The 15,212-nt window shown below is 38.1% G+C and overlaps 1 protein-coding gene across 10 annotated transcripts in view; it reads left to right on the top strand.

Annotated features, from left to right (window-relative positions):
- Positions 1–538: 538 nt before the first annotated feature.
- Positions 539–15,212, top strand: part of Stxbp5l (syntaxin binding protein 5 like) — a 250,942-nt gene continuing 236,268 nt past the window's right edge. For 9 of the 10 annotated variants that reach the window (XM_036203312.1, XM_036203309.1, XM_036203307.1 and 6 more), the window contains exons 1-2: positions 539–727; positions 1,888–2,075. In XM_036203312.1, the coding sequence (XP_036059205.1) occupies positions 1,896–2,075 (180 nt within the window). In that variant the 5' untranslated portion in view covers positions 539–727; positions 1,888–1,895. Of the gene's footprint in view, positions 728–1,176; positions 1,238–1,887; positions 2,076–15,212 lie in introns of those variants that run through there. The other variant, XM_036203304.1, reaches the window with a different exon arrangement.

Below are 15,212 nucleotides of genomic sequence, written 5' to 3'. Positions count from 1 at the left end.
TAGGGATTAAAAGCAGATAGCAGGGCTACGAGGGGAGCCCAATAGAAGTACCTGGTGAGCAGGAAGAGATTCAGGGAAAAGAAAAGGCTACAGAAAAGCCCAGTTTCACACTGTGGTCTAGAGCAAGACCCAAGGTAACCCTTCCTGCAGCCTCGGACTCCAGGAGCGCAAGTTCTCAAGCTTGCAAGCATTCTATTGATTCACACTTGCGTCCTTCAACAGGTAGCGCCAATTACAGCCCCCCAAAGCACGGCGCCCGGGCATACTGGCTAGGATGGCTGTCAATCAAATGCCTCACCTACTTTCCTAAATGATCCCCCCCCCCCCTTCCTCCTCCTGTCACTGGCTTTTTGTCCGACCTATCCCCAAACTTCTCTCCTGTCTGGAGTCCCTGGGACTCGGGTCAGTGGAGCTTGTGATTGGCGAGAGGATGTCCCGCCCTCTGGCGCCTTGAGTGTCCCGCCCCCGCCGCAAGAGGCTGGGAGAGGGAGGAGGGCGCGGGCCGGCTGGGGCGGAGCCTACCTCCCACGGCGGGGGCGGAGCCTGCGGCAGACCCGCCCTCTCGCTTAGGACCTCGGAGAGCGCCAGGCACCCGGACCAGAGGGACCGGTGAAGCGAGAAGCGGCCGGAGCCGGGCTGGACCGTCGTCGCCCGCCTGCGAGCCCGCAGCCTCCGCGCCCTCCGCCTCCCTCCCGGGCTGGCCGGCGGCTAGCGGCGTCTGAGGAAGGTGCTAAGTCTGGGGTCCCGAAGGACAGCCGTGCCGTCCCATCGCGGCTCGCTCTCACACCTGTGTGCGTGCTTGTGTGCGTGTGTGTGTGTGTGTGTGTGTGTGTGTGTGTGTGTGTGTGTGTGTGTGAGTGTGTGTGCGCGCCTGTGAGAGTGGGAGCGAGCGCCCGCACCGCTGTCTGTGAGGTGCGTGCAGCGAGCGCGGCTGTCGGTGAGGGCTCCAGGGCTCGCAGCCCCCCGGTGGCAGCCCCGGCGCCCTGCTCGGCAGAAGGGAGCGAGGGAGCCAGCTCTGCGCGCCCTGCAGGCTGAGGCGGGACTCGGGCCCGCAGGCGTCACCGCCGCCTGGCATCCCCCCCCCCCCCCCCCCGAGAGCCGCCGCTGTGCAGAAGGGGAGCCGGACGGGGAGGAGTGGGGGCACGGGAGACCAAGGGCGGGAGAGGGGCCGAAGAGAGGAGACGGGGACAGGTGGAGGCAGACGGTCCCCCGCTCGCCCCTCCCGTCCACTGTGGCCGTGAGTCACCCGCAGATGTTTGGGGGTCCGGGTTTTGGGGAATAAGAGATGGAAAAAGCCATTTTTTGTTGTTGTTGTTGCCCTATTCTCCAATTCCTATTGAGAAAGGGAGAGCGTTGAAGATGATGGGGGAGAGCCCCGAACATGGTGGCAGGGTAAATATTGGCTCCCTCACAACATTGCTTTTCCTGATAATAAAATTTTCAGAGCTGACCCTTAAGAAGGAAAGCTCCTCCACCCCCTTTTCAGGACGATCCAGAGGGTCTTGGTCTGTGGGCTCTGGTTTGATTGTATAATAATGATGATACAATGTTAATGACGAGGATGACACTGCCTTTTATTTTTACCCCAGTGCTGATAAAGCAGAGCTACAGCTGGGGATAAAGCCCTTGAAAATCTGATGTGTGAGGAAGGAATACTGTTGCTCTCGGAGTTGTGTTCTCTTTATTTTATAAAGACATGCTTTTTTCTTTTTAAAGTTAAAATTCGACAAAATGAAGCCTGAGTCCCAATCTCCACTCGACTACATCCAATGCTCATAAAATGGGGACTAGCTACTCTGGTCTTGACTAATAAAAAGAGAGAGGCTTTTTGCCCCGTATGATTCCATGTTCGTCACCCCTTCTCTTTCCTTTCCATTTTTTCAACAGTGTTTAAAATGAAGAAGTTTAATTTCCGAAAAGTTTTGGATGGCTTAACTGCCTCCTCTCCAGGCAGTGGCAGTGCCAGTAACAGTGGTGGGGCTGGCAGTGGCTCCGTGCATCCAGGAGGGACTGCAGGGATTCTCAGAGACGAGATCCAGGAGAGCCTGACTTCAGAATATTTCCAGATTTGCAAGGTAAGTTTCGAATTGGCTTTAAGGCCTGTTCGATTTTCATTTTACTGTTGTGAAGAGAGAAGGAAACGCACATGTAATACACATACACACACGTGCATACGTACGCAGGGCTGGAAACTGTTGGGACACCAGCCTCAAAGAGCCTGGTACTAGGTCAGTTAAAATCGGACGTCAACTTGGGCGTTAATTTGTAAAAAGCAACGGTACTTTAAAGAGAAGGAAGACACACAGAAAAAGTAGTTTTTGCAAGACGTTAAGGCCCAATAAGTGGACAAAATATACTTGAGTATAAATAGTGAACTGAAGGAGAAACATAGTCATTTGGTTTCCTGTGTTGTTATCCAGAGAAACTGAGTGCTAATTCTATTTCTCTGTTCAGTGTAAAATGAATAAGGCTCTTTCCAGGTTGCTAGAATTAGGGAGGTAATAGATTAGTGTGTCCAATGATACTTTCTTAAAATTCTAGATATGAAAAAAAGGGTTTTAGACCCTTCATGAATATGCAGTTTCTATGGGCTTAATGCTTGTGAAAACCTGCAATACTCGTAAAAAATTCCAAAGTAACCAGTGTTCTGTTTTAGTGAGAAAAAAATTTTAGGCAGTTATATTTTGATTTTGGGCTTCTAATAAACAAGCAGACTTTTGGACAAGGAAAGAAAATGAGAATTAATACAACAGATGTAACATTACCACATAAAGATATTATAGTATCACTTTATAATGTGATATATTTCCTTTATTGCTCTTTTTGGGGGTTGCCTTTGAGTATAATTTTTGACATGATTTATACAAAGAAAAAAGCTTTAAATCATTTGTATGATACAAATGGATATAGTTTTATAAATGTGTTTGAATACATAATAAGAAAAATAGTAAACTTTAGAAACTGCAAGAATTAAGTACCAAATAATTTTAGACTTCAAAAAAGAAAAATTTTGCAAATTCTTAATTTTATAGTAAACAAATGATAGTCATTACCTCAGCTCTTCCTAGAAGAATTATATAAAATATTAAATCTATAGTTATTAGTTTACTTAAAAGTTCAAGCTTATTTAGAATTAAACAGATTTAATCAATTGTGTGAAGCTTGAATACAATAATGATTTCCCCCGTTATATGATGTAATAGATATTATGTCAGTCTAAGGAAGAGCTTAATATAGTTGTCATGAACCAAGCATGTGAAGAGTCCTGGGAGCCAAATTGGAATTGCTGTGCAGGAGAATTACATCTAGATTCTCTATTTTTTCTATTTCCTTTCCTACATTCTAAAAAAATACAGAAGAATTTTATTAGAGATAAAATTAGAATAGAACAGGTAGACTTCTGAAAGCTGGTAGAGAAAGTTTTAAATAAAACCAATGAAAAGTATGTGTAAATACAGGAAATAAAGTGCAGCACATAGCCACCTACAAGTTTACTAAGAAATGAATGGTCATGACAAGCGGCAGAAGTTAAGTATGTGCTACTTTAAATACATATGGCATGGTAGGAAGAGCACTGGCCTACAAATCCAATGAGTTGGACTTTTTAAAGAAACATTTAAAACCCTGTCATTTGCCAGCCTTGCTATCAAGGGAAAGATATTTTTCTCCCTGGGACCTTGATTTCTGCATTTGTAGTATGGGAATAAATTTTTGTTTTGTTTTGTCTTATCTGAAAGAAAGCTTCTTAGAATCTGAGAAGAAAACGTGGGGAAGCCAAGACATAAGTTGGAAGGGGTGATAAAATATTTATATTTATATTGTAAAGTTAAAAAATCACCTTGTTTGTAGTAGAACAAATATAGCCATTATAATATATTACATATAATATAATATCATATAAATAATATATTAAATAATGTAATATATTATTTAGGGTAACAACTTTCAAATAAATTATGAGGCTAGATAGCTGTATTAGCTATGCATTAATAGTACTGAGGTCACACCAGATAAGGAAAATACAATAGCATCTTTGGCAAGGACTACAGTTAATTTTGAAAAGAGATTATGTAACTATATTGTAGGTAACATAGTCTATAATGGATATATAGAATGGATTAAGGAAATCCAAAATTAGAGCTGTTATTGAAATGAGGACTTCATTTAGACTTACTGATTATATGTACAAAGAACATTCTCTTCTGCATAGTAGGAAGTCAGCACCTTCTGGGGACTTTTACCGTTTCATCATGGCTAAAACTGAAGTGGAAATCTAGATCCTGTTTTTCTGAACCAAGCCCCTCCCTTTACTATCTGACGAATAATCAAATCCTATTTCCTTTGTATCTCTGAGTTTTATGCCATTTCCCATCCCTGAACTAGTTCATTTCATCTTATTTTCTTGATTTGTATCTTGAAAATACATTCTGATTTCCTCACTTCTTATTTTACCTTATTATACTTCATTTTGTTGTAATAATGTTATTATCCAAATGCAATATGATTTGCCTGGGACAAATTGTATGTTAGTTTCCATAGAGCAGTAGTTCTCTAGAAACAAAAGTCTTGTTCAACTCCAGTAAAACTGATTAAAACAAATAAATGTGATGCTTTATTGGCTTAAATTTATTTGATGAAGTATAACAAGTTATACAGCCAATCGATACTTTTTGTATTTTGTGTTTTTGTATAATACTGCCCTGAGGCAGGTATAGTCATTTGTTATCCTTAAAAAAAAAAGTAAAGCTAAGCTCTTCATCATAAATGAAAAAATGCTCAAGATCAGAGAAACAGGCTAATACATAAGTTTATTATAACCTCTTTCAAGTTCAAAATGTGCATTTGAGTGCCATTTTACTCAGCTACTTGCAACATACACGAGCTACCTTTCCCAAATATGAATTCTGTGAAACTCAATTTGAAAACACTGCTTTATATAATACATTTTAATATTGATTTTCTTATAGTTCTCTTAAGAAAGGTGTCCCATTTACCTTCCTGCTTATATTTATTTCCTTGGTTCCCTAGGCATATTGTATTACTCCAGAGCATCATTTTTTTCATATATCTAATGCTTCTTCCCATTCCTTGACTTCATTTAGACCAGCTCTTAACCTTTAATATGTATAATTGGAGAACTCTCAGTTATCCTTTACCATTTTTTTAAGGACCACCTCTATGAGACCAGTTCTGACCACCTGCTTCTGTTCACGTTACTTTTTAAAACATTTCTGCCTTTATACTATGAACGTCCTGAAAAGCAAATGTGTTGTTTTGCTTTTATATCTCACTTAGTTGTTTGAGTGTCCACTTTTAACAGACTAGGGTTTCTCAATGAGTTCTAGCCTCACCCCAGTGTTAGAGAATCAAAGTATCCAGGGATAAGGTCCAGAAATTGGCATTGAAAAAAGGCCCACAGAAGATCCTCAGGCACAGTTAATACTGAGAACTAGGCGTTGATGTGTTTTTTAACAGGAATGAAACATCATTGGTTGCTTAACTGAAAATAGGTTAAGCTAAAAAAACAAACAAAAAAACTACCAATAATTAGGTATTGAAATAATTCTTATTTTTGTTTTATGTGTGTGGGTGTTTTGTGTGCATGTATGTCTATGTACTGCTTGTGTGCCTTGTGTCCATGGATGCCAGAAGGCAGCACTGGATTCCCGGGTTACAGATAGTTGAGAGCCACCATGTAAATGCTGGGAATCCAACTGGATCCTCTGGAGGAGCCATCAGTGCTCCTAACTGCTGGTAGAAGAAAACCTTTTATAACTTAAATCACAAACTATTCCTATTCAAACTCTCCAATGGCTTTCCATTTCTCTTAAAAGTAATAAGGGTAGGCATGATGGCACACACTTAATGCCAGCAATTGGCAGGTAGAGGAAGGCAAATCTCTGAGTTCAAGGGCAGCCTGGTCTACAGAGCAAGTTCTAGGACAGCCAGGACTATACAGAGAAATACTGTCTCAGGAAATATGAAAAACCAAACAAACAAAATTTAAAGTTCTACTATCACTTCAAAAGTTTCAAATCATCTGCCTCTTTATAAAAAACTATTTTCAACTGTTCTTTCTTTCTTTCTTTCTTTCTTTCTTTCTTTCTTTCTTTCTTTCTTTCTTTCTTTCTTTCTTTCTTTTTTTTCCAGACAGGGTTTCTCTGCGCAGCTTTGCGCCTTTCCTGGATCTTGCTCTGTAGACCAGGCTGGCCTCAAACTCACAAAGATTCGCCTGCCTCTGCCTCCCAAGTGCTGCCTGGGATTAAAGGTGTGCGCCACCCGCCTGGTGTTCTTGCTATTTCTCAAGCATAATTTCTACTACAAATCTTTTTATATTCACTCTTCACTTAGAACACTCTCCTTCCTACCTCCTCCTGGATTTCTAAATAGTTGCTCCCTTTGCCTTATCTGGTTCCTGGTTCCTTCACACCATTCAGTGCTGAGTTTGTTACCATATCAGAGAGGGTCTCACTAACCCGTGCTCAAATCCTTTACTCTATACTTGTATTAGGATAACTTTGTCTTGATAATTATTAAAATTATTTGTTAGTAAATTACATGTATATGTGTGTGTTAGTAAATTACGTGTGTGTGTGTGTGTGTGTGTGTGTGTGTGTGTGTGTGTGTGTGTGGTCTACCTCTCCCTTTACATTATAAACTCCATGAAGGAAGGCTTTATTTTATATATTATATATAAATATATAATATATATAACTGATGCATACAATATCACTTTCCATATAAAATGTAGTCAAATATTTACTGAGTAAGTGAATGAATGAATAGGAGCAAAGAAAATACTAGTAGCATACTCAAAAAAAGTAGACCTTATTTTGAACAGTTTCTTGGAAAGAGATTTTTATGAAATAAATTTTATTAAAGAAAGAAAAGAAAATCATTGAAAGAGGGAGTCTACATTATGAATGTGGTATATATTTCCAAAAACAGTGGGAGACTATAGATTAAGTTTATTTCATGTTTTATTATACAGAATATTAAGAACATTTTTGTTCCCAAATGATCAGTGAAATGATTCAAATGATTAGATGGATCGTCACAAGCACATGAGCTGTTCCAGATCTAATTAAGAAAATGACAAAAATCAGATGTAATAAAGTTCTGAATAAGCTCTTAAATTAGCTAACTCACTGTTTACAAACATTTATTATCATTATCTTTTTAGAGCCAATATAAAGATAACTAGTGGAATTTCTGATCCATAATCATGATCCTCATACTAGATAATATAGCAGATTTTTTTCTCAAGCAAGAAAAGAGACATAAAATCAGAAATACAAGCATGTACTCTAGGGGGTTAGGGTTTTAGAACTCTGAAGAGCTGGAAGACCAGTACCTAGATATATGCCTTTCTATTATCACTTCTTTAAGATTCCAGTGTCTCTTCATCTTCTGATTTCATATTTTTTCACTTGTGTAGTTATATAACTGAGATTGACACAAGGACGCAACCATAGTTCCAAATTTCTGCAGTCTTTATGTTTGAAAATAACTATAAAATATTTCCTGAAAAGTATTGACTTTTTTCTTTTCTGTAGTTATAAACTGGTGGGATAAAACATAGGATCACTTACTATGGATAAAGCATCTGACAGTAGCTTTATGCTTCTGTCACTAAAAGTAACAGTAGAAGAGGCATAGCCCTGAAAACATACACACATGTAACATTATGCAGACTGAGAAGGTTGTACTTATATACTTAGGAATATATATATATGTGTGTGTGTGTGTGTGTGTGTGTGTGTGTGTGTATGTATATGTATATGTATTATGTATATGTATATATACAAAATTAATGAAAAATGTCATGAACTTGTAAAAAGAGTGAGGAAAGGTATATGGGGTAGTTTGAAGGTAGGAAAGGGAAAAGGGGAATGATGAAATTATACTATGACCCCCCCCCCCCGAAAAATAGAAGAAATAATAAAAAATAATGTTAATGGAAGAAAATCATGCAGAATCAAGCTATAATTAGGACTGAGATGTTAATCACCTTAAAAACCAAAAATAAATCAGGGTTTAAAAATTAACCAAAGCCAGACTGTTCCATACCATAGTCTACCTATTTGTTTAAGAGCATAAGAGTATAAGAACATGCTTGAGTAAGGGATTATAGACATAGGAAGTATGTTGATAGATTTTACAAGTCACCATAGACAACAGTTTTCACAAAAGATCCTTTGGTGCTAATATATTATTAATAAATAAAATGAATGAACTCATTAAGTATGGGACTTCTGTTGTTCCTAAAAGCAAATAGTGCTGTCAATAGTGTTTTGTGTATATCTTAAAAAGAATAAATTAAAAATATTATATAATTTCCAAGCATGCTTATCTATAGGTTTAGTTACTAGTAATTAAGTGAAATTCCTATTTCTTAAAGTTTTGCATATTTTTCTAGACATCCTTTTGGCTTCACTTGAAGATGCACTTGCAAAAAAAAAAATCATAGGAGTAAATTTCAGTTTACGTTCAGTGCTATCGTGATTGATTTCCTACGTTATAATTCTGGAAAAGCATTTGCATAATCATTTAATAGCCATAGTCAGGTGTGGAGGCACATGCTTGTTATAATCACAGCACTTCTAGGTTGTTTAAGGAGGATCACAATTTCAAGACCAGCTGGAACTATATGGTAAAACCATGAAGCTCCCAGTCAATTAAATAAATTAATCAGGGCTGAAGAGATGCCTCGGTTAAGAGCACTGGTTGATCTTCCAGGGGACCCAGGTTCAATTCCCAGCATCCACATGAAAGGTCACAACTGTCTGTAGCTCTAGTACCATGGATCCAATGCCCTTACACAGGCACACATGCCAGCAAAACACTAATGCATCATTACAAATTTAAACTAATTAATGATTGTTTAATAGCTATAAATAACATCGACTATATCCAATAAAAGCATGAAATAATTTCCCTAATTAAAGTCTTTAAATTTAATTTTTTGCAATAAGAAAATTGAAATTTTTATTCCTACATATCAAAATGATTTTTATAAAATTTCTCATTTGTAGTGATACTTTTTAATTTTTTTAAAATATATTTTATTTTATTTTTATGTACATTTGTGTTTTTGCCATGGATGTCAGGGTCCCCTGAAACTGGAGTTTCAGACAGGTGTGAGCTGTCATGTGGGTGCTGGGAATTGAACTCAGGTCCTCTGGAAGAAGACACAGCACTATTAACCCCTGAGCCATCTCTCCAGCCCGTACTTTTCTATTTTAAAAGGGGATTCTGTGTCAATTTGATATCTGAAGGGCTACTTTTCCAAAATGTATAAAATACTAGTATTTAAAAAGTATTTAGTAAGTATATTGGGGAATCATTCCTAAGCTTCTAGATAATGCCGAGTGTTTAACTTTTAGAAGACTAGAGATAGAAATGACTACATTTAAAGCATTTATGGAAGGTAGTTGCAAACAATAAAATATTAAACTTTGCAGGGTATACTGTAGACCTACTGTGATAATTAGGGAGAGAATTGATTAAATGGAAGATAAATGGTCACTGAAGGAATGTAGCAAGAAGATACTTTGATTTCACTGTTCAAAAGGAGATTTTATTTCTAAATACAACTTTAAAGTGATTAGGATATATATTATTTTCAGCTAGTCAGCTAAATGTGGAAATGTTTTTTTAGGGAGTTGATTTACTAGCCAAAAGTATATTTTTCTGGACTTCTGTATAAGAAGGGAGAGTATGATCTCAGTTCTTTTGAAGGTACTAGATTGTCAGTTGATATTGATAATTCAATGTACTACAATACAAAATGAAAAGTAGTGATTTTTGAAATCGCCTTCCGAATACAGTGATGTCCTTTATGGGACAGGTATATTATATGTGTGTGTGTGTGTGTGTGTGTGTGTGTGTGTGTGTGTGTGTATGTGTGTGTGTGTTTCGGGACAGGGTTTCTCTGTGTGGCTTTGGAGGCTGGCCTCGAGTTCACAGAGATCTGCCTGCCTCTGCTTTCTGAGCACTGGGATTAAAGGCATGAGCTACCACTCCTCAGCTGGAAAATATTTCTAAGTCCGTCTAAGCAGTTCTAGTGGTTTGTGATGTTACTGTGGGATAGGCGTTTTACTGAGCATGCTCCAAAATAGTTTCCAAGGAAAGTTTCAGAACATCTGTTTATATTGTTTTGTTCAGTTCTCCTGTGATTCTTATACTGATTTTACATTTTTCCATTCTCTCAGATGTTTACCCACTATAAACATTTTCCCCCAGACTCAATATGAATGTCTTCAGAAATTACTTTACTACTCAAAATCCTCAAATGTTTTTGGGTCTCAGATTTATGGTCAGGTTTTTAGTCAATTCACAGAAGTAAATTAGATTGAACACTAAGCAATGCAATCAATTTTCTTGACAGCAAACTAATTTCATTACCTTTGTTTGGGGAATGTGTCAGATTTCTGATGTCACTGGCATAACAACAAAAACACATGGAAATGATGACTTTCTCTGACAATTCTTACTTTCTAAGGCATTAGATATGTTTTTAGAACTATCATTATAAAATATTAATTTTGTTTATAATGGAGATATATATCAGCTCCTAACAAGATGTTAATTTCATACCAAAGTAAATTAGAGTAGACTAGGTTCTTTAGATTATATCCAATAGTATTCACTTTTACATATGAAATATGTCACTAGAAGGGGATAGGATTAGATTCAGTTTCAAATCTCTCAACTGAAACAATGTAAGGTTTGACAAGGACACTTAATACAGCACTTGAAGTTATAGATCCATAGGATAACAAATTGTTTAAAGTCTGCTTTAATTCTAACAGTTCTTCCAGGTTATAACCAAGCCTCAACTAGCAGGGTAGATACACTTGAACTGAACTGGATAGAGTTAGGAGGATGACCAGAACACACATGAGGAATGTACTTGGACTCACTGAGTTCTATTTACAAATGACGTGTTCACTAAATTTATCAAATACATTATTCAAAGGTTCCTTATTCTGCTCTTCTGTTATCTTGTGGTAATTGTTTTGAATTTTTGTTTTTTTCTATCTTAATTAAAATTCCTCCAATATTTGGGGCAATAATGTTTTTATGCTCTGTAGTAGCTACCCAGCTTAATTTGGTGACAATCATTTCCTTATTTTTATTTACCGGCTGAAAATTGTTTTAGTTAAAATTTTTTTGCATACAATATATTTTGATTCCATTTGTTCCCTTTCCCCAACTCCTCTCAGATCCTACCCTATAACTTTATGTCCTCTCTTTCCAAAAAAGAAAGAAAGCAAACCAAAACCAAAAATGAAAATCAAAACAAACAAAAACCAGTCAGACAGAAAAAAAAAAAGCCAAAACAAAATGAACCCTCCCCCAACAAACAAGCAAACAAACAAACAAGGACAGTTGATACACCCTGTGACACTCCTTTGGAGAAAACTGATTTCCCCTGCCTGGCAGGTGCCAACTGCAAATAGCTTCTTAGTTAGGGCTGGGACTTTGTCCACTTCCCCTTCTCAGCGCTGGGATTTTGTCTGATTTAAACCTGCGCAGGCCTTATGCATGCTGCCACAGTCTTGAATTCATGTATGTATCAGTCTAGGTTCTATTTGTTTTCTTGGAGCCATCCACCGTCTCTGGCCCTTACAATCTTTCTGCTGCCTCTACTGCTTAGGTCACTTAAGGGGAGGGGTGAGATAATCGCAGTTAAGCCTGAGTTCTCTTTACACATTGTCTGGTTGTGGGTGTCTGTGTTAACTCCTATCTACGGAGAGGAGAGAAGAGGCTTCTCTAATGAGGGCTGGACATGAACAGACTCTGAGGTTTTTCTATAACATTCTGAGTTTTTCATTTCCACTTTTATTTCAATTTTAGTTTTCTTTAATGATTCTATTTCTTTGTTAAATTCTATTTTCATGTCTTGAGTTGTTTTTATTACCTCATTCAACTGTTTGTATTTTCACAATCTTCATTAAGGCATTTATTTATATCCTCTTTAAGGTCCTTGAGCATATTCAAAATTGCTATTTGAAGTCCTTATCTTGTGCTTCAGCAAAATTGCTGTTCTCAAGGCCTATTGCAAAGGGGTTGCTGGCTTCTGGATGAGGCATATTGTCTTGGTTGCTCATGCTTGTGCTTTTGCACTGAGATCTGGGCATCTGGAATTATGACCTTTGTGTAGATATCTGGTTGCATCTTTATGGGGTGGGTATTCCATTCTTTGGTTAATGTTGTTCACTCTGGAAACTGGCCAATTGTGGTGGCTGTGGGATCCCTGGTAGAGAGTGGTTTTAGAGTCAGTGTGAGGATGACATCATTTATTATGTAAGCATCATAGATTTATATATCACTCTATACCAAATACCTTAAAATAAAATTTCATATGACAGTGCATTTTCTCCAGGTAGTCTGGCTATTCCTCTTTACCTACTTCATGCTCCTAAACTGGGTTCCCTTTTATTATTTCTCAGTGTGTGTGTGTGTGTGTGTGTGTGTGTGTGTGTGTGTGTGTGTGTGTGTACCTTTTAGCCTAGGTATTGCCTAACAATCTTTTTCTATTATTAGTGCAAATTGATTATACAGAGTAATAGTTCTCACTATGACTGTTTTATATTTGCATATAACAGTGGTTCTCAGCCTTCCAAATATTTCCACCCTTTAATCCAGTTCCTCATGGATTGTGGCCCCCAACCATAAAATTATTTTTGTTGCTACTTTTTTTTTCTTTTTTTGGTTTTTCGAGACAGGGTTTTCTTTCTTTTCTTTTCTTTTTTTTTTTTGAGCTGAGGATCGAACCTAGGGCCTTGCGCTTGCTAGGCAATTTTCTTTAGCCATTTACTTATTGACAGGCATCTAGGCTCATCCCATAATTTGACCGTTGTGTGTAATGCTCCAATAAACAAATGATAGACAGATAGACAGACATTGTATGCCGTTTTTTTAAAAAATCCCTTTGGGTATATATGAAGGATTGGTCTGGCTATATTGTATGGTAGTTTCATTTTTAGTTTTTTGAGGAACTTCTCTGGTAACTAAACTAATTTATGACACTACAAACAACAAACATTGCATACGAATTCTTTGTCCCCTACATCTTTACCAACATTTTTTAAAATTTCTTTTGATTGATTTTTAAAAGTTAGTATACAAAATAATGGACTTCATCACACATATATATGTGTATGTATGTATATGTGTGTGTGTATAATTTCTTGTGTCCTTAATAATAGAAAATAGCCATTCTAAGATGAACTGAAATCTCAGTGTAGTTTTAGTTTTGATTTACATTTTCCTAATAGCTAGAGATAGTGTATATTTTTTATATTATTGTTGGTCATTTTTACTTTTTTGACCAGAACCTGCTTAGTTCAAATGCCCATTTGTTGATTGGACTGCCTTTTTTTTTTTTTTTTTTTTTTTTTTTTTGTGGTACTTGTGTTAAACTCAGGACCTTATAATGCTAGGTAAGCAGTCTGCTATGCATCAACATCTCCAGCCCTGCTTGTTCCTTTGGCATTTTTTTTGAGTCCTTTATGCATTCTGGCTATTAATCTTCTGTCAAAAGAATAGCTGGCAAAGATTTTTTTCTCTGTTTTGGAGGTTGTTTTTGTTTCCTTTGCTGTGTAAGACCTTTCAAAGTTGATAGAATTCTGTTTGTTGATTCAGGCTATTATTTTCTGAGCTAATGTAGTCTTATTCAATAAGTTGCTTGCCATTGCTATACCTTAAAGTGTTTCCCTCTAGTATTTCAGAGTTTAATGTTTTTTTTTTTCTTTTATCCATTTGAGTTAATTTTTGTATAGGAAAGAGATAAGGATCTTTTTATTAGGTATTTACTAGGCACTTCAATTACAACATCTTTTTTTCTAGATTATCTATCTATCTATCTATCTATCTATATTTTCATTTTGTTTTTGTATTTAAAACTTTTTATTCATTTTCCATACCATCACAGATCACCCTCCCTCCCTCCTCTCCACCCCACGCCCATCTACTCCCTAGAAAGGGTAGGAAGCCAGAGAAGCCTGGCACTGATATCAAGCTGAGGTAGGACTAAGCCCTCCCCACTGCATCAAGGCTGAGCAAGGCATCCCACCATAGAGAATGGGCTCCAAAAAGCCAGTTCATCAGGCTTTTTGGAGTTCACTACCTATTATAATGGGACACCTCACACAGCCTTGAGGCAGGGGGAAGGGCTTGGACTTGCCTCTACTGGATGTGCCTTCTCATGGGAGGCCTTGCCTTCTTGTGTGGGGGATTAGGGAATGGGTTGGAAGGAGGAGGCTGAAGGGGGCGGGAGGAGGAAAGAGGAGGATCTTTGATTGGTGTGTAAAATGAATGAAAAACATTTCTTAATTTAAAAAAAAAAGCCAGCTCATGTGCCAGGGATAGATCCTGGTCCCACTACCAGGGGACCCACAAAGAGACAAAGCCACACAACTGTCACCCACATGCAGAGGGTCTAGTTTAGTTCCATGCAGGCTCCCCAGCTGTTGGTCCAGAGTCCTTGAGGTCCCACAAGTCCAGGTCAGCCGCCTCTGTGGGTTTCCAGTCATGAACTTGACTTCCCTTGCTCATGTAACCCTTCCTCCCTCTCTTAGGCTGGACCTCCTCAGCTCCACCAGTGGTTGGCTGTGGTTCCCTACATCTGCTCCCATCAGTTACTGGATGGAGGTTCTACGATGACAATTAGGGTTGTCACCAATCTGATTACAGGAAAAGGCCAGTTCAGGCACCCTCTCCACTATTGCTAGGAATCTTAACTGCGGTCATCCTTGTGAATTTCTGGGAATTTCTCCAGCACCAGGTTTCTCCCTAACCCCGTAATGACTCCCTCTACCAAGATATCAAGATATCTTTCATTGCTCTCTCCCAACTCACCCATCCCATTCTCTCATGTTCTCATCCTATTTTTTCTTTCCCCAGATAGGGTTTCTCTGTGTAGCCCTGGCTGTCCTGGAACTCTCTCTGTAGACCAGGCTAGCCTTGAACTCACAGAGATCTGCCTACATCCTGAGTGCTGGGATTAAAGGTATACATCACCATACCAGGCAGGATAATTTTTTTAAATGGATTTTAGAGACAAGCACCCCTGTGTAAGCCATTTATATGTTTTTGTAATTAACAACTTATGCTATATGTGAATATTCATTTTTATAATTTTTATTCAATTTCCTCTTTTACAATGGATCACGTTATTGCTGCTGCCCTTTCCCTCCTCCTCT

Source organism: Onychomys torridus, chromosome 12, assembly GCF_903995425.1.
Source record: "Onychomys torridus chromosome 12, mOncTor1.1, whole genome shotgun sequence".
In the NCBI taxonomy this organism is placed as follows: Eukaryota; Metazoa; Chordata; class Mammalia; order Rodentia; family Cricetidae; genus Onychomys; species Onychomys torridus.
The sequence above is the reverse complement of the archived record's forward strand: the minus strand, read 5'-3'. Positions and strand labels throughout refer to the sequence as shown.